The sequence below is a fragment of the Poromitra crassiceps genome, assembly GCF_964638095.1.
Source record: "Poromitra crassiceps genome assembly, chromosome: 18".
NCBI classification, from domain to species: domain Eukaryota; kingdom Metazoa; phylum Chordata; class Actinopteri; order Beryciformes; family Melamphaidae; genus Poromitra; species Poromitra crassiceps.
The window spans coordinates 19,658,274-19,679,468 of record NC_139636.1 but is presented as its reverse complement, the minus strand read 5'-3'; the positions used below and the strand labels follow the sequence as shown (position 1 = coordinate 19,679,468).

Sequence of the window (21,195 nt, the reverse complement as noted above, 5' to 3'; positions counted from 1 at the left end):
CCAATTGCCTTCAATTCAGGAGCTGGCAGAGATTTTTCACAGGGTCGACATCTGGGTTGGGTTCCCAACATCATCTGAACACCATGTCCATCTATGTCCAATTATCAACTGAACCGAGATGACCACCCTGGTGCCGACATTTTGGAAACCCAACCGTGAACACTGATATAGCAAGTAGCCAAGGTTTAAGACTGCAGAACCCATTTGTAATCCCCTGTACGTCCCGGGGAACAGTTGGGTTATACATCCTTAAACTCCCAAATCATCTGCACAGAGAAGCGTCATTATGGCACATTACAACACATCACAGCTGTGACGTGACACAACACAAGGCTACTACACAGAGACGTGACAGTGACATAAGGCTACTACACAGAGAGGTGACAGTGACGTAAGGCTACTACACAGAGACGTGACAGTGACGTAAGGCTACTACACAGAGAGGTGACAGAAGGGAAGCAGCAGAGCAGTGGCGTTTGGTGTTAAAACAGAAGAGGTGCGGCGTGGCCGAGTCGGCTATGACAGCGTTACCTGGGCTCTCGTCCCATCAGCCTGAGGAACAGATCATAGAGGAAGGCCGGAGCTTTGTGGCTCACGGTTCTCCAGTACTGATAGCTTAGATGATTGGTTGTGAGATTTACATAGGGCCGGCGGAAGGCCTGCTCAAGGGGGTTCCTCTTGAATGTGGATACTACATGGTACTCTAAGAAAAAAAAAGGTTGTTCAACAGTTCATCAACAAGCAGTTCAAGAGGTCAACTCGATTTTGAACTGTTCTCTTCCCCGACTCAAAAGAAAAGATTTTACTCAGTTCATGAAATGTTCCAAATTTGGCATAACCATTCAGAAATATCAGGAAATTAGTTGGGTCACTCTTCAGAGAACCAATGCTACAAGTTAACCGGAGATTTATTTTCATTGCTGGCATTCTAGTCACACCAAAACAATTGATATTTTTTTGCTGCTCCAGTGCTCGCAAATTAAATTTTCAGGTCATCCAAATTTTCAAATTTAGGTTATGTTTGTGACAAAAAATTATTGTGCTTTACAGAGCTGAGGTTTACTCCATAATAAAACTTTGAAAAGAAAACCAGTTTCTAACTTGGTCTCAGCAGTAACTGTAAAATAGTGTACAAACAATAATTTGACATTTAGATGTCAAGTGTTCAGCTGAAATGAGTTCTATCATATTGCCTGTCAGTCACTATGGAAAGCAACAATCCCTCTCTAGGCCACTATGCAAACAGTACTCTGACGTTTTCCAAGACATTCATACACTTGTTATAAAAGGCTCCTTTAAAGTCTGGTGACACATTCAACTTTCCAAGACTTAAAGTCAGAACCTGACTTTTCAAGTCAAAAACCAGCCTAAACCACACCTGCTTATTTCAACTGAAGACATTTCAATCAATGTTCTTTAGTGTTCCTAATGCTGCAATGGAGAAAACCTATAGACTGATGATGGGTTTAAACACAGATTACAGCCTTGGTACTGGTACTTCTTGCTTTGGGAGTCAATCCACTAAAAAGACTGTCTAAGACAAATGGGTGGGATTCCCAGTAATGAATAGCACCCAACCAGGAGCTACAAGGGACAGGCAAACAAAAGCTCAGGCTAGGGTGTATGTGTAGTGTAGTAGGCCAAACCTGCAAACATTGGGCATAGATGACAACCGTGATATGTCATGATTTGCTGTTTAAAAATCTGAGCTTCCATTGTTAGGGGCCTCTACAGAGGCTATGTGTAGGTAAGATAAGAAGTACATCATACCGACTTCACCCCAGTGACACGGGTTGATTCCACCAGTCGTGCAGTTGTACACCAGGATGTTTTTAGGCCTGTTGAAGAAGCAGTATCCCAGAGTAAATCCACTGAAATGTACTCAAAAGTAAATCAACAATTCGATGAGTTGCCCATAAAACCCCCATAAAAACAACCCTTCTGATTATGTCGACTCTGACAACACTAAAATGTTAGGAGTGTCTCCGACCTGTTGAGCCTCTGTGATCCAGAGTACCATGCGGCAGCCAGTATGGTGTTGATGACCACGTCCACAGGCACCAGGTCGGCCAACGCGTTGTTGGACGCCCTCATTGTACGCAGGATTCCCTTACCGGCCTACAGAGGGCGGCGGAACGACCATTAACATCATCGGATGCACAATGTTTTCAAACAAGGTCAAGTCATCAGTTCAACTATAAACATGTCAAATATTGATGACAGCCTTTAATTACATGAACGAAAAGGGTACTTTTCCCAGAATACTTACTGCAATGAATATTCCACTGGGTCCATTGAAGTTATCAATCCAGCCCTGAAGGAAGAATGAGAGTCAAGTAGAACGGCTTTAAACACCTTGAGGGGACATGAAGCATTTGACACCAAACAGATGATGTCCTCTGGAACCTGGATCATCACAACAAGGCTTGTGTTTTTAATGCATTGCTCACCGTCAACGAATCCAAGGAAAATAATAATAAGAAAAAAAAAAGAAAAAAACCAATGCATTGCTCTACTCCCGTTACTTTCCGACTTCCCACGTTCCCATCAACACGCAAGTCATTGACTCCAAATGTAAGCTAAAAACATTAAAATACAGCTCACAAAGACAGTTTATTTTTTAAATTGCCAACTGTTCCAACAAAAAGTCAGGCTGTTACTAAATCAAATGATCAGAAATGACTTTCCTGACATCGCAAACATCTCTTTACAGCTGGTTGAGTTGCTTATTAAGTTGTTTTAGGAAAAAGTTGGCCGGTCCGCTGCATTGCGATGAGGAAATATGTTGCACCCAGCAACGGCATGGCTCTTTGATGTCAATCAATCAATCAAATATTTATGTAGCGCCAAATCACAAATATGCTTTACAAATAGAGAGCAGGTATAAGACCAGGCTCTTTATTTGAGACCCAATAATTCTCAGTTCCTCACATGCAAGCCCTGGCGATTTGACTGCTCTGGCAAGGTCATGTGGCAATAGAGACACTGCAGAGCGTGTCATCATTCAGAAACCACGCCCAAAACGGGGGAAAACACAAACTCCCGTCCAATCCTGGCGTTCTCCTATGCATGGTCGGGTTTTCCACAAAAAGATCGTATATACGGAAGATGAACACTCCAACTTACTTCATTGACAGTAACATCGACATTTTTCTTCTTGCCAATTCTCAATGGCTTCCTTGTTTTCCTCGGGAATACAAAAAAACTTCAACTGGCGATTTTTTACAATTGTTGTCTGCGCAGCCCACCACACAACAGCTTTTAGCGATGTTTAATTCAAGGAAAATGTCGCTGGTGTGTGGAAATGAATGGAGCTTTTCCCCCGTGATGGGCGTGGCCTATTTCATGCAGTGTCTATATAACTGAAACAATTCCCCAACAAGAGCGTGCCGTGCACTTGATGTGTTTTTAAACATTTTAATACAATGGAGTTCTATGGCTACTGGGACATGGCTGCATTGGGCACCGGCTACATGGACATGTTGGCAAGAGAAAATCATTGCTGAATTTGTTATTTTCATAGGATTTGTTGACTGTAAACAATGCTTTAAAAAACACCAGCCTTAGGTTGCTTTCTCACTGGGAACGATTGCTTTCGTTCCGTTCCACACCCGGGAATGATTGCCCCCACTACCCTCTCCCCTGCTGGTCAGCTTTCACATTACAACATTTCTTCCATGCTCGGAAACGGAACAGAGTGCACTTGCGTCATCAACTATGCCTGGAGTTTATCCTCGCCCGTGTGTTGTCTATGTGGTTCAGAATGGTTGGCTTTCACACTCGCAAGTGTTTCATCCCCGGGCACGCCAAAGCGCTCCCCAGACCACCTTTTCAAGTGGATCCTGTCATGGTTCCCCGTTGGGCGCCCGGGCGCGGAACAGAATGCAACATTCACATTCATCAAACGTTCCGAAACTGGGGTCAATTTGGGGACAAGTGTGCCCGGGAACGATACCGGGGGGCCAGTGAGAAAGCACCCTTATCCTTTAAGGTGACAAAACATTTCACGAACAAGCAAAATAAGCCTAAGGCCATTAAGCACTCACTGGGAAGGGCTCTTTCCAGCTGGCTCCGACTATGGAGGGTCTGACGATGGCTACGTTGACGTTTCCAGCCTCCTGCTGCACCAGATACTCAGCCATAGCCTTGGTGTAGGTGTAGGTGTTTGGATGCTTCCCAATCAGCTTGGGAGTCAGCAGAGACACCAGCTTGTCATCCATCCATCTGGGAAAACATAGATAGGATTTATTTTTCTAAAACGTTGAGAGCAAACCTGAGGAAGCCAGAGAGGCAACGTGCAACGTCACTTCCTGCTTCAGCCCTGTACCAGAGATTTTCATCCGCCATTTATTTTCCCATAGACATTTCGTAAAATGCTTATAAAATAGTTTTACTTCATCGAACCAAACGGTTCAGCTAACGCTATAATCGGGAGAGACCATAGAACATTTCACTCAGACCAAAACTAAAAAAAACATTGAAAAAACATTTTCTTTAAACCCGCATTTTTGGTCCCAGTGAAATGTTATGCGATCTCTCCTGTTTCTAAATATATCTGTAGCGTTTGGTTTGAACCAGTAAAACGACTTTTATAAGCATTTTACGAAATGTGTATGGTAAAATAAATGGCGGATGAAAATCTCTGGTACAGTGCTGAAGCAGGAAGTAGGCGGTCACTTTGCCACGCATTCGCATGCCTTTTTTTACTTTTTTTTTTTTTTTAAATAAGATGAATTAAAGTGAAGGAATTCAGCCTTCTTGTGTGCGGTGACTCTCTTTCAACTAGATCTGATCTTTCCTGGCATCACCTGCACCAGGAAATAAAGGCTGACAGCGCTGTGCACGGGGCATCTACCGGTACTTGTTGATTATTTGATGTCACCAAAACACCTACAGCACTAATCCGAATCTGTGGGGGTGGAGTGTCTTCAATCCAATGAAATAAATGTAAACAAACCAAAAGTCAAAGGGTGCCATGGTAGGTGCTGTACTCCAGTATCCAGCGGGAAATATCACATCCAGGTGTTGAAATAAGCGGTGCAGATTTGCGCAGGTACTGTGCGTGCGTGCGTGAGCTCCCTCCATAGCATGCCAAAGGCTCGCCCATGAGGAAGTGAATTCTCCATTCATGTCCGCTATCGTCCTCGAGATGCTCTCTCTGTGCCGACCAGGGGGGCAGGGGGAGGGACTTAGGCTGCTCGCAATGTAAATTAAAATAATTAATTAGTTCATTTATTAAGCCCAGAAAGGGTAAATGCAGTGCTTTCGGTGGATTTCTTTTAAACGTATTACTGCATAGTCGCCTCTCCAGCACGCGCTCTACTCAGGAAACAAGGTCTCAGCTGAGCGCAAACACACACACGAGCATGTGGGGACAGGACTGATACAGACAGAGATCTACCTTTATCATTGAAGCGAAGGCTAGGGGTCACTAATGTACACACACACACACACACAGAGAATCGCAACTTGTTAATCAAAACGATATAATAAAGTAACCGGCGGGACTTAAATGACTTGTCGGCAGTTTAGCCGGCAATCAACGCTTATGGAAAGGACTGTTGTGAGTGTGTCTCTCTGTGAGTGTGTATGTGTGTGTGTGTGTGTGTGTGTGTGTGTGTCCTTCGCATATCTCGAGAACCGTTCATCCAATCTACACTTGGCGGGTGTGTTGCTGGCTGCTGGGGACCCAAAGGAGGAGGGTGAACGGGCACTGCGCTAGTACAATAAATGTTCTTGAGTGTGTGTGTGTTATTAAACTTCATATTGTGTTTATGAGTGCGAGTTGTGTGCCACTTGACTTGAAATGGCACAGGCTTAAAAAACTAAATCAACTATTAGGTTTCTGATTACACACAGTACTGTGGACCGCCCCAACAAAACAATAGAAGTGAAGAGTTTGAAGAAAGCGGCAAAGCCTTTCGCAAACATTAGGCACACCGCACCACCCTGAAAATAAAATGGCTGTTGTACAACTGAAGCAAGAGGAACACTTAGCAATAGTCAGACAGGTTAGGTCTAATGGTCTGTTATGGACAATGTAAATGTAAACCTGTACACAGTGTTTCCCCACACAATCCAAATGTAGTGTAATTCTTTACACTAAAATAAACTGGACATTTTTGAGGTTTTATCATTTACACCCCTGGTCTAGACTCTAGAGTGGGACTATTTTTGATTCTGTGTCTTAAAATTATTCTGAGTACCGTAAATTCCGGACTATAAGCCGCGGCTTTTTTCCCGTTTTTTGGCCTTTTTTGCCCCCTGCGGCTTATATAACGGTGCGGCTTATCTATGGATTTTTCCAGCAAACGGCCACTCGGGAACCTCCAAAATCTATGGATGTTGGTATGAGGCAGAACGAGAGCAAGACAGACATTATGAGAGCGAGACCCTGATTGGATGATGTTGCAAAAAATGTGCCTCGCGACCTGATTGGAGCACTGTGCCACTACTCTCTCTCAGCCACTACGGTAAAACACCCTCCCTCCTCCCTCGCTCCGGGGGGAAAAAGGCAGCGATTGAGCCTGAAAGACAGTCTGAATGAAATTGAATGTAACATTCCCAATTCTATGTATTACATTCTAAAAAACTAACAGCAACATTTTGGAAGGCTAAGCCACACAACTAGCTCGTTGTAATCTAACATCATGCTTCAAAAGATGGAGAACTGGCTGTGTTACGACGATGGCGGCGATTGAGCCTGAAAGCCATGTCTGAGACAGTAGCGAGACAGGAACAACAACAGCAGCAGCAACAAAGGATCATGCACAAACCCGAGACGAAAGGGACTGTCCGTCAGGGCGCGGACGACTGTGTCAGCAACTCCCTCCCGACTACCAGGAGAAAATTACAAACTTCGGCGAATTCACACAAAGAAAGATCAAGGAATATTCCATCGGACCGGAGCAGATCATAAATATGGATGAAGTGCCTTTGACGTTCGACCTGCCTCTCACTAGGACTGTTAACAAGAAAGGTGAATCGTCCATCACGTTGAGAACCACAGGTCACGAGAGAACGAATTTCACTTGTGTTCTTGGCTGCACAGCATCTGGAGTAAAGCTCCCGCCGATGGTGATTTTTAAGCATCTCACAATGTGTGATTTTGTCTGGGGATTAGTGACCTGACTTTTGTTTTGTTGAAATGTTAATAAATGGGAGCTTCCCCAAACAGCCATCTCTTTCCCGACAATCCCCTCTGTGCACGAAGCCTTACATATGGTAATTAAACATCAAAACACCCGCGGCTTATAGACCGGTGCGGCTTATATATGTAAAAAACAGTCAACTCTGCAGGTGCGGCTTATACACCGGTGCGCCTTATAGTCCGGAATTTACGGTAGTTTGTTTTCCATGCTCGGTTTTTTCATTCTTTCTACCATTTTTTTTTAGTAGGCAAGGTTTTCTATGACGCTTTTTCAAACTAAATGTCAGACCAGTGTATTTAAACGTCAAGGTCATGTGTACTCTTTTCCATTTAATTTCCCTCAACTCCACTGAACACATAGACACCCGAAATTCTGCATTCAACTAGGCCTGTATCTCTGCACAAGGAAGCTTTTGAGAGACTACCCATCATCAAAGTAGAGCTGCACCTGCGAGGGCCTGAAATTTCAGCCCGTGACATTCAGGCCCGAGCCCGGCCCGGCGAGTTATGAAATTAATTGGCCCCAGCACGCCCCAAGGCACGACGGCAATACCGCGATATGACAACAAATCTCTCTCTCCCTCTCTGTGCTGTGCATGCTGCAGAGGCTCTAAACTTGACAGCTCTCTCCGTCTGTCCCTCTCCCCCTCTTACACACACTTGACTACCGTAGCAGCCATCAAAATCCAACTTGCCACAATAATAAGACATACCTCTCTCTCTCTCAGAGAGAGCGAGAGAGAGAGAGAAATTAAATGATAATTTAATTGCCAACAGCAACAATGCCCACAAACTGAAACATTATGTCACTCAAGCATATCGAAATTAAAAGAGCAGACTTACCGTTTAGCTGCATTGAATAACGTTAAGTGTACTCACGTCACAAATCTTCGCCCAACCAGCTAAATCCACAATGAGGCAATTTTGCAGCCACTGCAGGAAAACAATTTGTAACAGTCACAAATGCCTAGATCCTCTGTTTTGGGAACATTATTTGGTTGCAATTACATGTTGGTCCACTGTTGTTATTGTATTGGCTTTACGGCAACAACTTACAACTTCCTTCTCAGTCTGCCTCCATGCAAGACGCAAGTCAGACTCTTCTCTGTGACAACTTGGTGTGTGTGAATTAGTGTTACTCTATATCGAGCTTCTACATGTGTGTAGAGAATTAGTGCCGTAGAGACCAGGCTTTGTGCAAGTACACAGACTGTTTATTCGTTGTAACTTGTCGACCATATAAAGCCTGGTCTATACGGCACTAATTCTCTACACACATGTAGAAGCTCGATATAGAGTAACGCTAATTCACACACACCAAGTTGTGACAGAGAAGAGTCTGACTTGCGTCTTGCATGGAGGCAGCCTGAGAAGGAAGTAACGTAAAATAAGTTGTTGCTGTAAAGCCAATACAATAACAAGGAGCGCCACACAGTGGACCAACATGTAATTGCAACCAAATAATGTTCCCAAAACAGAGGATCTAGGCATTTGTGGCTGTTACAAATTGTATCTTTTGGAGCTTTCCCTGCCGCATTGGGAAATTTCAAAAACTTCCTCTGCTAGCTTTTAGCTTGTCCATCTCAACTACTGACGTAGCGCTCGGCAGCTGGAGGACTTCCTGAAATAACTTTTCAAAATAAAAGCATCTGCTGTTGTGATGTGCTGCCTGCTGTGTAAAATTAAGCGAGACATTTTTGAAAAAAGCCCTAGCCCGAGCCCGAAGCCCCATCTATGGATTTAAAAAAATGCCCCCCCGCCCACCCCCGGCCCGAAATGGCCAGGCCCAAGGGGCCCGTTCGGGTACCCTCGGGCTTGCAGCGCTCTACATCAAAGCCCATCTGCCATGGCACCATCATCCATCTTCCCTAAAAGGCTAGAATTTCCTACACATAGAATCCCTCAGAATCATCTCTACTAAGCTATATTCAATCCACAAGCTTCTAATGCTTTATTAATCTAGCTCAAATGCTGAGGCTGGCAGACACTCCAACATTACTGTCTGCTACCAGTAAGCACTGCAGCCATTGACTGTACTGCCATGGCTCAGCTGGCAGGCCTAGCATATTACATACATTCATCTCCATAATCCATAATGACTTCGTTTAGCACACCTAGCAATCATTCTGAAGGAAAGCAGATTCCTTTAAACATCGGATTTTATTCTATTTTCAGTCAGCAGAAGGGCCAATGATAACTGATTGTGTGACATAAAAAGAAACACACACACTCTAAAAGGAAAACCCTGGTCCATCCCCATTCCCCACATTTACCTATATAAACACAGCTATCAAAAGTCAATCTCTTAACCACAATTCATTGAGCTACGCCAGGGGGTTTTCAAAGTCTGGGACTGTGGGCTGGCCCTCACTCAATTCCTAGATGCCTATGGGATCATGATTGTTATTTGATCCCATAGACACTCAACAATTTAGCCCCGATATTGCTGTTTTGACTACACCAAATGCATGACAAAGTTCTGTCTCAAATCAAATCATGGGAAGGCTGCATTTACCCACTATGCTTCTGCTAGCTGGAACAAATTGCCTGAAGACCTCAGATCTGCCCCAACCTTACTTACTTTTAAAAATAGACTAAAGACTTTTATGTTTACCGTCGCTTTTAACTGCTGACAGCTACTATGCAAACCCAATGAGTCCTCTATAAGTTTTTAGCTCTTTCTGCAACCGCTGCGCCTGTTGCTTAATGCACTTTTTATACTCTTTTTTTTAAGTTTTGTTGTGATGCTTATAAATGTCCATTTTATTCTCTTCTTTTCTTTTCTTTTCCTGTCAACCATTTTATGTGAAGCACTTTGAATTGCCTCCGTGTATGAAATGTGCTATACAAATAAACTTGACTTGACTTGGTTGCTAATGTTATTTGGTTACTAGGGAAGTATTCTCTTCATGCCAACTGACAGCTGATTTTGTGCTCTCCGCAGACACGCACTGTTATCGCATTTACTATAAATGCTGTGCCTCTGCAAACACCACACGCCACAGTAACCAGACATTTGCCTTTAGAAACATTACGGCCCAACTTACTCCATAGTATCGATGAGTTTGCGGTAATCCACAGGGGGAGGATAGATGACCTCCTCAATGAGCTCCCGGTCACAGTTGGCATACGCTGTGGAGACGTGAATGTAGACCTCCAGGTGCTTGATCTTCTGGGCCAGAGCCAACATCTTCTGGGCAGCCAACACATTCAGCTGCATTGCATCTCTGGAGGGGGGGATCGGAGGTGGCATTTGACATATCAGTGTGTACAGTATGAAATAAACCATTTACCTGCCAGTAATACCCTTTAACCAGACAAAATACCTTTTTTTTTTTTTTTGACAAATCAGTGCTACTTTGCAAACAAAATCAGGCACTATGTCCAAATGTATAACTTGCTCACTCACTTACACATCAATTAATCAGAAATTGCAGCCAAATTCAATCCAATATACCAACGCACCCCTATAGTACATCGATAGAGACTACAGCCTACAGGACTGTCTTTCAATATGGATTGACTTTGACTCCCAAACACCATCCAACATCTCTGGTCTGGACATTGAAAAATATGTCTTTTGTAACTGGATTTACAACAACCAGCAAGTTAAAGTACCACTACTTCCTCAAAGCAACGGTTTTAGTTGAGGAGAAAAAAAGGTTTGTCCATTTTCTGCAGAGTAAGTGATTTATTGAGTGACGTGTATCAATTATTTTTGTGTTTTGCAATGCAAACAACATTGATCACAGTCTGTCAACGGCATCATGCTGTGAAATGTAAATTCTAGCATACACCCATCACAATAACTAAGATGCAGTGTTCACCTCCTAGTCATTTAGAGTATTTAACTGAAATGCAGCAGCAAAGTTAGTAAACTTGGAAGTGACATCAGGGGCAAAACTGGAAAAAAAGAAAATCTTAATCAGCACTTATGGAGTTGAAGAAGCGTTTCAGTGTGCTCGGCACATCCAATTTATTTCCTGGCCTGGCTGCTATAATTAAATGCATACACAATGACACAATGACAAGAAAAGGGCAACTTACTTGAGTGGCTCAATGAAGCGGACGCTGGCGGCACAGTGGAAGACGATGTTGACGTGTTCGGCCAGAATGTTCAGGTCCTCTTTACTCAGACCCAGTTCTGGCTCTGTGAGGTCGCTGCTCACCGCTATGATCTTCTCTGCAAAGTCTGGCTGCTCCTCTTGCAGTTTTTCAAACAACTGGACATGAAACAAAAAGAAGTCAGTTGGGTTAAAGGGTCTTGACAAAGACCCAAACAAGGTCCAAACGATGTCAGAGTTACAGTTAATAAATTCATTATTAGGGAGCATTATTCATGTCTTTGGGTCAGCAAAGGGTTGAAGTCAACTTTTTCCATAGTGTTGCTGGAATCCATGCATTCCTTCTCTATTTTCTATGCTTGTTATTTCCTTTTCTGTCACTTACTAGCCATCCTTCCCCTCCTTTCATAGTTAGTTTCTGCCTCGTCTTCCTATAATTCACTCCCTTCTTAGCCTCATCCTTTCCTCCTACCATCATCATGCACACCTCTCTACTTCCTTCCTCCACCTCAATCATTCTTCCTGATGCTCCCCAAGAAATGTATGTGGCACGCAGCGCCAACCAGGCAGGCGCCTCTTCACATCACACCCCCACACCTCTGCCTCTACCTCCATCCAAGCTCCCTCCCCAGCTCTCCTTGCGCTCCTCACCTTGCTGTTGACGACGTCAGCCACGCGAGCCTGGGGGCTGTGGCCAGCCTTGGGCCTGACCATCACGTAGATGCCTTTGACTCCCGGGCAGGACCTCAGCAGCTTCTCCATCAGCACCTGGGACACATGAGTGAAGATACTCATTAAGGCTTGCAATGTCCCACGTTCATCGCTGAACGCTTTTGGATGATCAAAACTAAGGCAATGGGACTTGACCAAAGAGCTTACATGTACATCCTACTTATTATACTTTATATTATACTTTACTCTACTTACTTTATCGCCTTTTACTACCGTTTTATTTTATGCTATGTGTGTTCTGAGTGCGAGCTACTGTAACCTGTCCAATTTCCCCCCAGGGATCATTAAAGTCTTTCTGAGTCTGATTGTCATTTGTTTGCACCTATAACCTCGCCTATTTGTCCAAGAGCAGAATGACTCTTCCTCCACAGCATCTGAACAGACAGGCTCAAATGCATAGGACTCACATTTGTGCAGCAGCCAGTTACCAAACAATGGTTGCTGTGTACCGTTTGATGGAAAAAAGGCTGTACAGTGAGTAGGCTATAACATGTAAAACCTCCTACATTTATCAACTTTGCACACAATGGAAAAATCTCATGTACCTGCTGTTAAACTCAGAAATCCCTCCCGTTAATATTGATGAACTTGAAGCAAGCACATCATTATACTAGCTAGTTCATTAACATGCCTCAACATAATACCCATTACCCAGTTTAGCATAGTTGCAAATGCATGAAATTGCTGGACTGCTCTGTGTTTGCAGAGGCTTCAAGCTACGGTAATCATTTTATGTGAATGCTAGGGATGGGGCCGATCCGATATCGGGAGCCGATATTGGCACTAATTCACGGATCGGATCGGATTTTTTTTTTTGCAATTCCAGCGCGGGCTGCACAGGGGGCCGTAATTTGCCCATGTATAATAGTATCCTTCTTTGCCTTGTATATTTTCTTAATTTTGTCTGCTTTTTGCAAGGTATATTTAAAAAAAAATCTTTAATTGGCCAAATCTTTGCCTATACTGTATATTAGGGGTGTCACGATACACTCAGTTCACGATACGATACGTATCACGATACTGGGTTCACGATAACGATACGATACGATACGATTTTAACAATATTTTTTTAAACTTGAATAATGACAATATATGACTGGAAAAGTAGTATTTTATTTGAAATGCACAAATACAAAACATGCTGTTGTGGGAAATTGTTATTACAATAACAACTAGAAAAAACATGAGATTGGAGATAAGGCTTATCTTGAAATAGAATGAGTTACACCGTCACTTAGATTTACTTTGAACTAAAAGGTTTCTCAGCAGTATAAATTCTCATTATGCATCTTCAGTTTTTCTTCAAACTCAAACAACAAGACTTTTCTTAGTCTATTTTTATGCATCTTCAGTTTTTCCTGTCAAGTAAACAGTTTTGCCAGAAACTCAATTGAATGGTTTCTCTCCTGTATAACTTCTCATGTGTCTCTTCAGAGACTTGTTCAACTGAACTACTTTCCACACATTGAACTTCAACAAACAAAGACGTTTCTTTGTATACTTTTGAAAAAAAAAAAAAAAAAAAAAAAAAAAAAAAAAAAAAAAAAAATCACAATATGAGATTTCATCTCAACGATACATATCGTGACGTTTTACTATCGCGAAATTTCGTGGGACGATATATTGTGACACCCCTACTGTATATTCAAGAAAGATATTGGTATCGGCATAATATCGGTATCGGCAGATATCCAAATTCAGGTATCGGATCGGGGGTGAAAAAATGTGGATCGGTGCATCCCTAGTGAATGCCATATTCTTCAATAAGGCAACATTATAGTGATGCATTTAGGTCCAACAGTGCAAAACCAGCGCACTTGCAATAGTCTGAATGAAATAGGAATTATGTGCCTTCCCCTAGACATGCCAAGAAAAGATGTGAAAAGATTCAACAGTTATTTTGTTATTACTTATTACAAGTTAAACTCCTGAGAAGGCCTATTTCACCGCTGTGAATATGATGATTTATTAAACCTAGTTCACCTATGTAGTAGAAATATGCAATTACTTTTGAAATTGGAGTCCTTTGACCAGAGAAACCGGCTATAGTTTTCCCCTTATCACTCTTAAGGGGGAATCATACTACAACACCCAGAATGCATTGCACACGTCATCGACTAGAAACTCGACACTAAGACAAAGTTGGCTGCATTAAATCTCTTTACCGAGGTGTATTTTCATTTACAAAACGTTTTCTTCATCGAGAGTGGATAAATCACACCCATTTTCGAAGGATTATCAAACAAACCAGCGCGATGGACTCAGTTAAGTTATGTGGACCAACTTATCTGCTGAACCGATGGCTGGATCTGGATGTAACTGCTGAAAGCTAACATTACAGCTAAAGTTAACACCGTCGCTGTTCTGTATTATTCAGAGTTGGTCAGAAAACAAGTCGGGTTCAGCAAAGCACCGTGACGTTTGTTGCAACAAGAGGCGGAGTTTCAATGATCACAGGGCAGTCGCTCACTTTATCTTTCACACCCTTTTTTTTAGACTTCCTGTACAGCACAGATCTTCCGCCCGGGATTTTCATTTCCGTGCAGCGGTGCCTTTTAAAAACGCTTGCGTCACTTTTATTTTAAATGCTTAACGTCAAAATTCTTATATATTCACTAGCGTTGGGGGCCAGAACTCTTATATTTGCCAGTACAGCAACATAGCGGCACTGCGCGGAGGCAGAAGTCCCAGGCGGAAAATTCACGCTGTACAGGAAGCTTAAAAAAAAAAAGGTACAGCTGTCCCAGAGTCTATTTACGTGCCGAAATATGAACAAATTACGGTACTTTATTCTGGATAATGAATGACAACATCCAAGGGATGACATGAAAAGTGCAAACAATTTCCATCATATTATAATAGACTCTGGGTTCCCAGATTGCAAGTGTAGTGACAGGAGAGGAGTGTAGACATGCAACGTCAAACACCTGTTGCCCCGCTTCGTCATAATTAGGGAACAGTAAAAAATAAAAAAATAAAAAAAATAGCAGCAGCGAATGTCCAGGACTTTATCGATACTCCCGGTACCAACCAATCAGGAAGCGGTACCAAATTAAATACCAGTGCTCAGTAGCCATCCCTAGTTTGGATCAATCCAATTAACTACCGTACTCACATCTACTTAAGCTGCATTCACACAGAGATATTTATTTTTCGCTCTGTCGCTCAAGTCAACCCTTTGGAATCGCTCTGTCGCTCTGTTTAAATCGCTCATCAACAGGCACACGAAATGACGGACATGTGGGTGATATAACGTTACGCAATGTCATGCTGTTTGTCCACTACGAGCCACCGTCATTGTTTACAAGCTAAGCCTATCAGCGTGCTCCTAATGCGAGCTGCATACCGGTAGTACAGACTTCACTTCATGTCAGCTGTCAGCCTGTCAATGCGGTTTGTTGCCACACAATAAACCAGCGGTTTGTTCCAAGCCAGAGTGATCCTTGACTCGCTCTCACACGGCAGCCAATCAGCATTGAACAGCGAGCGACTGATGCCAGCGTATTTTCGCTCTAGTTGGAATATTTCATCTTGAGCGACGAGCGTATTTTCTCCCCATCGCTCTGTCTCTGCCGCTCGGACGCCCAGCGATTATTCTCCCAGGCGAATATACGCTCAATCGCTCGTTTGCATTGACTTTGTATGTAAACTCGACGCCAGCGACAAACTTTAATAGGTCGGTGTGAACGCAGCTTTACTGTACCTTGCCAATGAAGCCTGTGACGCCTGTGATCAGCACATTCTTCCCCTCATAGTATTCTGGGATGTTCATCATGGCGGCAGCAGTCCTTATTGAATGGGCCCGAACCCTCCTCAACAACACCACTCAACCTGCAGAGACAAAAGACGGAGACAAGAGAGGGGATTATTTTAACTGCACCTCTAGACTTGCTGCAGGTGGACTTTCCCCATGTGCTCAAACTAAATTGAAATGGAGCGAAATTAAGATTAACTGTTAATGAAGTCAAGCTTGCCGTTTACAGGAGGTAACACCTTGTGCAGAATGCAACATTTGAGGAATGTGAACAGGTCTGTTAATTTTAATCAATTATACTATGGCTTCAGAACACTTTGGATCATGCTACATGAGATGTTTTAATTTATCAATCTTCTTTTGAAATTCCAAGCACCAGTACCCGGCCACTTCAGTTTGTTTGAGGAAACTGACGTGGAGCAGCACCAGCTAACTCACTGTGTTATGTGATATGAACTTGACCTGTGTTTCTTCTGGCACGAGGGTGACTAGATCTTTTTGTGTGTGTGAACTATTCCTTTAAACAGGCCAACACTATGCAGCTGATGGCAACAGTCAGGTGCGTCACAAAGATGACCGTTCTAATCATTAACTGAGGTACAGTAGGTGACATTCCTATCTCTGCTATTGAAGAACTGATAGCTCCTATCAGCACATTACAACACTTATCCAAACAGAAGCTCAACTCTTGATGTCCAAAGTGATAAGTATTCAACCATAAAGATTGCACTCTACCTTGTTGTGAACACTGTGCTATTCAAATAAAAGTATTACCTGCAGTAGACCTACAGTAGAGGTCCGGTTGATCATTTTGACAGGTGACCCAATGCTGGGACCCATGCATTAAATAAATAAATAAATAAATAAATAAATAAATAAATAAACAAGAAAAAAGCAGAAACACTGCTGACATACTCAACTTGAGGAACCATGTGGTCGGCCACATTCGCTTTAAACCCTCAATTGTTATTCTGGCTACAGATTATTATTACACATTGAACTGAGCAGACAACCCCCTCACACACAGCCTGTTATTCAACTTCCTATTCCTGCTTCTGATATCTGCCGTGTCACAAGATACTCAACCATGTTCAGACTTCGGTGAGCAGAGCAGGTGCAGGACGGATAAAATGTCATGAATAAAAGCATTGTGTGTTTTATCTACAAGTTTGATCCTTTTATCTTTGGTTTTATCCTCGTTATAAAACCGGGGTTACATTCATAACCTTGAGTTTCTGTGCAATGCAGTTACGTTTTGTTCTACTGAAGAAAAGCCAGGATGATCAGGACGAAGCCACATTCTTCAGCTTCACTGTAAACATGATCACTAAGACAGGGTGTTGCTCAAACAACTCCAGAAGTGAAACTTCCTCTGTGCATGCCAGGGAAGCTGTGAGCTCATTCATGTCAACACTTTAGTATAGGCATGTTGAAAGGCTTCCACGGAGCATCTGTGCAGTCCAAAAGGTGTTCAGTCCCCTCTCATACAGTTATTTTGCTCTTATACTACTATACTACTTACACTATACTATGCAAAATGTTCTGTTCAGAAAATGATGTAATGATTTTGTTTTGCTGATGTGGTGTATGTTGTTATGCTGTGATTTAGTTTTATTACTGCAGCGTTGGCGTATGTTGTACTGTATAATGTATAATTTGTGTGTCTTGTAAGCCCATGAGGGCTGGGCACTGTCAAGTGCATGACACATTTAATAAAAATCAATCAATCAATCAAATCATATACTCATTTGATACACTCCTAGTGTCACTGTACATGTAGGATTTTAGGTTTGATGGCCTTCAAAGCTACCGTACATATCCACATTTGCCATTCATTTGAGACAAAAATCAATCCTAGCAGGCAGCCCTCTGCACCAAAGCCCAGGCGTCTCTCAGGCTTTAGCGGCGGCACTCCAGAGTTACGGTTGAACCGGTTATTCAGCTTTGCATATAGTCAGAGCAGGGAGTCAAGCTAATGCACTACAGTGTTGACTCTAGTGTTTCCTATTCAAAGCTTGGCCATGGCTGAATTTGAGCGCTCATCGTCACTACTTTGAGAACTGAATAGGCTGCCTGACTACTGAAACAAACAAAAATACGATAGCCCCCTCTCTGGTGTCTGGACTGACTTCTCTAACCATTTGTTGCACAGCTTCTTTGAGGAGCTCAGCAGACAGGAAGTGGTGAGAGGCGGGTCGCCCGCCTCATTACCACCATTCTGGACAAAGGAACGACCCCTCAGGCCCCCTGTGGACTGGACAGAGGTACTACCTCTCAGGCCCCCTGTGGACTGGACAGAGGAACGACCCCTCAGGCCCCCTGTGGACTGGACAGAGGAACGACCCCTCAGACCTAGGGATGGGAATCGAGAACCAGTTCTTGTTGAGAACCGGGTCTCAGTGGATCAATTCCTTGGAATCGTTAGCCAAAGTCCTTAACAATTCCACCATCGATTCCATGCGCGATGACGTCACACGCTGCGACAGCAAAACAAACAGCCTTGTTTTGTTTAGGCCGCAGCCACCATGGCGTCTAGGCAGAAGTGAAAAGATGACCACAGTGCCACTTGCAATGCTTGCAAAACCTCTATTTCGTCAAAGGGGGGGAAATTCTAGCAATATGCAGAAACATTTGTCCAAACAGCATGCAATAATTTTGCAGGAATGTCATGTTTTTGATGTGCTACGGAGTGACGATAACGTGGCTAACGTTAGCGCGGCTAACGTTAGCGAGTCATCTGTTAATATGGAAGGTAAACTCCAGTCCAGACCCTGTCTATTGTGTGTTTAGTGTTCGTGCCATTTGTTTCATTGTGTAAACCAGATTTCACTAATAGTCCCATTTCCATCCATTTAATTTAGATGATGATGACGTTCAGAGTCAGACTGGTTCAGAGACTGGTAATCGCTCTGGGTCAGAGGCTGCAGCGAGTACTTCTTGTGCACCTCTCTAGCCCCTCCATTCACCCAGGCAGGGAAGAGTAAAATGACCGAGGCGAGGGTAAACGAATGTCACCGAGCAGTGACTAAGTTTGTCTGACATGCCAGCTAAACTAAAATGTCAAAGTTGCATGTTGTTATTCTAACCACTACGGTAGTTATGTTTCATTCATTCCCACCATATATTTTCTATAGGGAGATGACAAAGATGCTCAACCCAAAATACAAACCCCCAAACAGAGCCAGTTTAACAGACACGCTGATCCCTGCTTGGTATGGGATTGAAAAGAGCAATCTGATCTCAGAGCTGAATAATAATACATAATTATAATAATAATAATAATATAAAAGAAAGTTAATGTTAATAAACCCGTTTGTACTCTTTTTTTCCCTTGCCCAATGAGAATCGATAAGAGAATCGATAAGGAATCGGATCGATAAGCAGAATGGAAAATGGAATCGGAATCGCTAAAATCGTATCAATTCCCATCTCTACTCAGGCCCCCTGTGGACTGGACAGAGGAACTACCCCTCAGGCCCCCTGTGGACTTGACAGAGGAACTACCCCTCAGGCCCCCTGTGGACTGGACAGAGGAACTACCCCTCAGGCCCCCTGTGGACTGGACAGAGGACCTACCCCTCAGGCCCCCTGTGGACTGGACAGAGGACCTACCCCTCAGGCCCCCTGTGGACTGGACAGAGGAACTACCCCTCAGGCTCCCTGTGGACTGGACAGAGCAACGACCCCTCAAGCCTTCTACTGTACCCACGCTCCCTGGATCTCTGCTCACTCAGGCTCTGGCCAATGCTGCAGATGGAGCGTTTGCTGCATCACATCCTGTGCCAGGGCCTAAAAAAAAATAAAGTTCGGTTCCGGTTGCCGACCGACCCTGTCAATTTACGTGCGACCCAATTTATTTTATGAGCATGTTGATTTGACGGTGGCGCTATGGCTGGCTCACACTACAGGATTTTAGTGTGAGCTGTTTGCAGATCCAATCTTAAACCTCCCGATCTGCTCACAGCCTCATCGGGGCCGTCCCGATCATATCAAACATGTTTGATATTTAGGACTGAAAATCTGCGCGAATACATCATTCTGCTGCTGCGCCAGACTCCCGTCATTATCGTTAATTGACGCGGCTCATTTGATGCGCTGCACTGCAGCACGCATCAGATAGGCTACCAAATACCAACAGCACAGAACCATGAGGATTTGGGGGAAAATGTCACTAATTTATATCACAATGAATGACCAATGAATAAAAAGTTGTTATATCGTAGTTTTGAGCCCCTGCCAGTCAGAGGCTGTCCTGTCTATCGAGCAGTGTGGGGGGGAAAAGGCATGCTGCTGCGGGAAGCAGTCTATCCAAACTTTTGCCGATCTCATGACATGCAGCAGGGGAATATATTTTGGTACCCATGTGTTTGTGTTCTCACTTGTACAGACAATAGACTCGCGTTGTTTACACGCATGCTAACTACCGTGAGATTCATTTGTTTGGCGAGACGGGCATGAAAATGAGGAAACGAGAGAGAGAGGTGAGGTGGGGGCGGAGCGCTTTGGTCACTGCTGGAACCCCAAAAACGAGTATGGCCGGGCGTCAAGGTGATTATCCTGCCGATAATCTTAATAATATCCTGTAGTGCATGGTGCGCCACATTTACAAATCTTGTAGTGTGTGCATGTTTGAGATTCTAGGGGAGATAAACGATAATGACGGGAGGCTTGCACAGCAGCAGGATGATGTAGGCTATTCACGCAGATTTTCAGTCCTAAATATCAAACATGTTTGATATGAAAGCATTCATATTGACTTAAATATTTTGTTCATATAAAAACGTGTGTAGAGCACAGTGGTAGTCGAGTACATGTAAACTATGTTATGAAAAAAAGTATCCATCGCTGCTGTAATTTTAAGGAAAATAAAAATATATATATATTTCCTATCTATCCCTTGCTGCCACTGGGAAAAAAATAAAAAAAATAAAAAAATAAAAAAAAATAAATTCCCTACCGACCCATCACCGAACTGACAACCAACAGGAACCAAACTTATTTTTTTTTTAGGCCCAAGTTCCCAGCTCCAGCTGTAAGCCTGTCACACCCAGGCTGTGACTACAGCCAAGCTGCAACAAAGGAACTAACTAAACCCAACCCTAACGAGGGACACACACACATACACACACACACACGCGCACCAATTGGGTGTGTGAAGTGTGATATGGCAACTATTGATGAATGTTTAGGAAAAAAGTTTACTTTTTGCTTAACTTTTTCAGCAGTGTTTTTGTGTTAAAATAAGTGTTAAATGGCTTTATATTCTGACAGAAATCACTGAAATAGAGTGTTTGGTCAGTGATTTGAAACCCCCTAACCACCCGCTGTCCTCTATCTGTCTCCTGTAGTCCTGCATGCAGGCAGGGTAGACGTATCTCCGCAACCATAACTTGTAGAGACTCACGGATGGATGGCAGCGTTGGATTCAGGGTGAAAAAATACATAATAGTCCTTTATAGGCATCGCGATCTGACCTTCCGTTTCCCAGAAAATGT

At 43.3% G+C, this 21,195-nt stretch overlaps 1 protein-coding gene across 1 annotated transcript in view; it reads right to left on the bottom strand.

The window, feature by feature from the left end:
- Positions 1-21,195, bottom strand: part of far1 (fatty acyl CoA reductase 1) — a 39,156-nt gene that overhangs the window by 10,000 nt on the left and 7,961 nt on the right. The window contains exons 2-10 of the mRNA XM_083655096.1: positions 15,650-15,777; positions 11,866-11,982; positions 11,198-11,373; positions 10,198-10,377; positions 4,047-4,224; positions 2,270-2,314; positions 1,991-2,118; positions 1,771-1,838; positions 532-703 (exon numbers count right to left, since the gene is read on the bottom strand). Of these exons, the coding sequence (XP_083511222.1) occupies positions 532-703; positions 1,771-1,838; positions 1,991-2,118; positions 2,270-2,314; positions 4,047-4,224; positions 10,198-10,377; positions 11,198-11,373; positions 11,866-11,982; positions 15,650-15,721 (1,136 nt within the window). The 5' untranslated portion in view covers positions 15,722-15,777. The remainder of the gene's footprint in view (positions 1-531; positions 704-1,770; positions 1,839-1,990; positions 2,119-2,269; positions 2,315-4,046; positions 4,225-10,197; positions 10,378-11,197; positions 11,374-11,865; positions 11,983-15,649; positions 15,778-21,195) is intronic.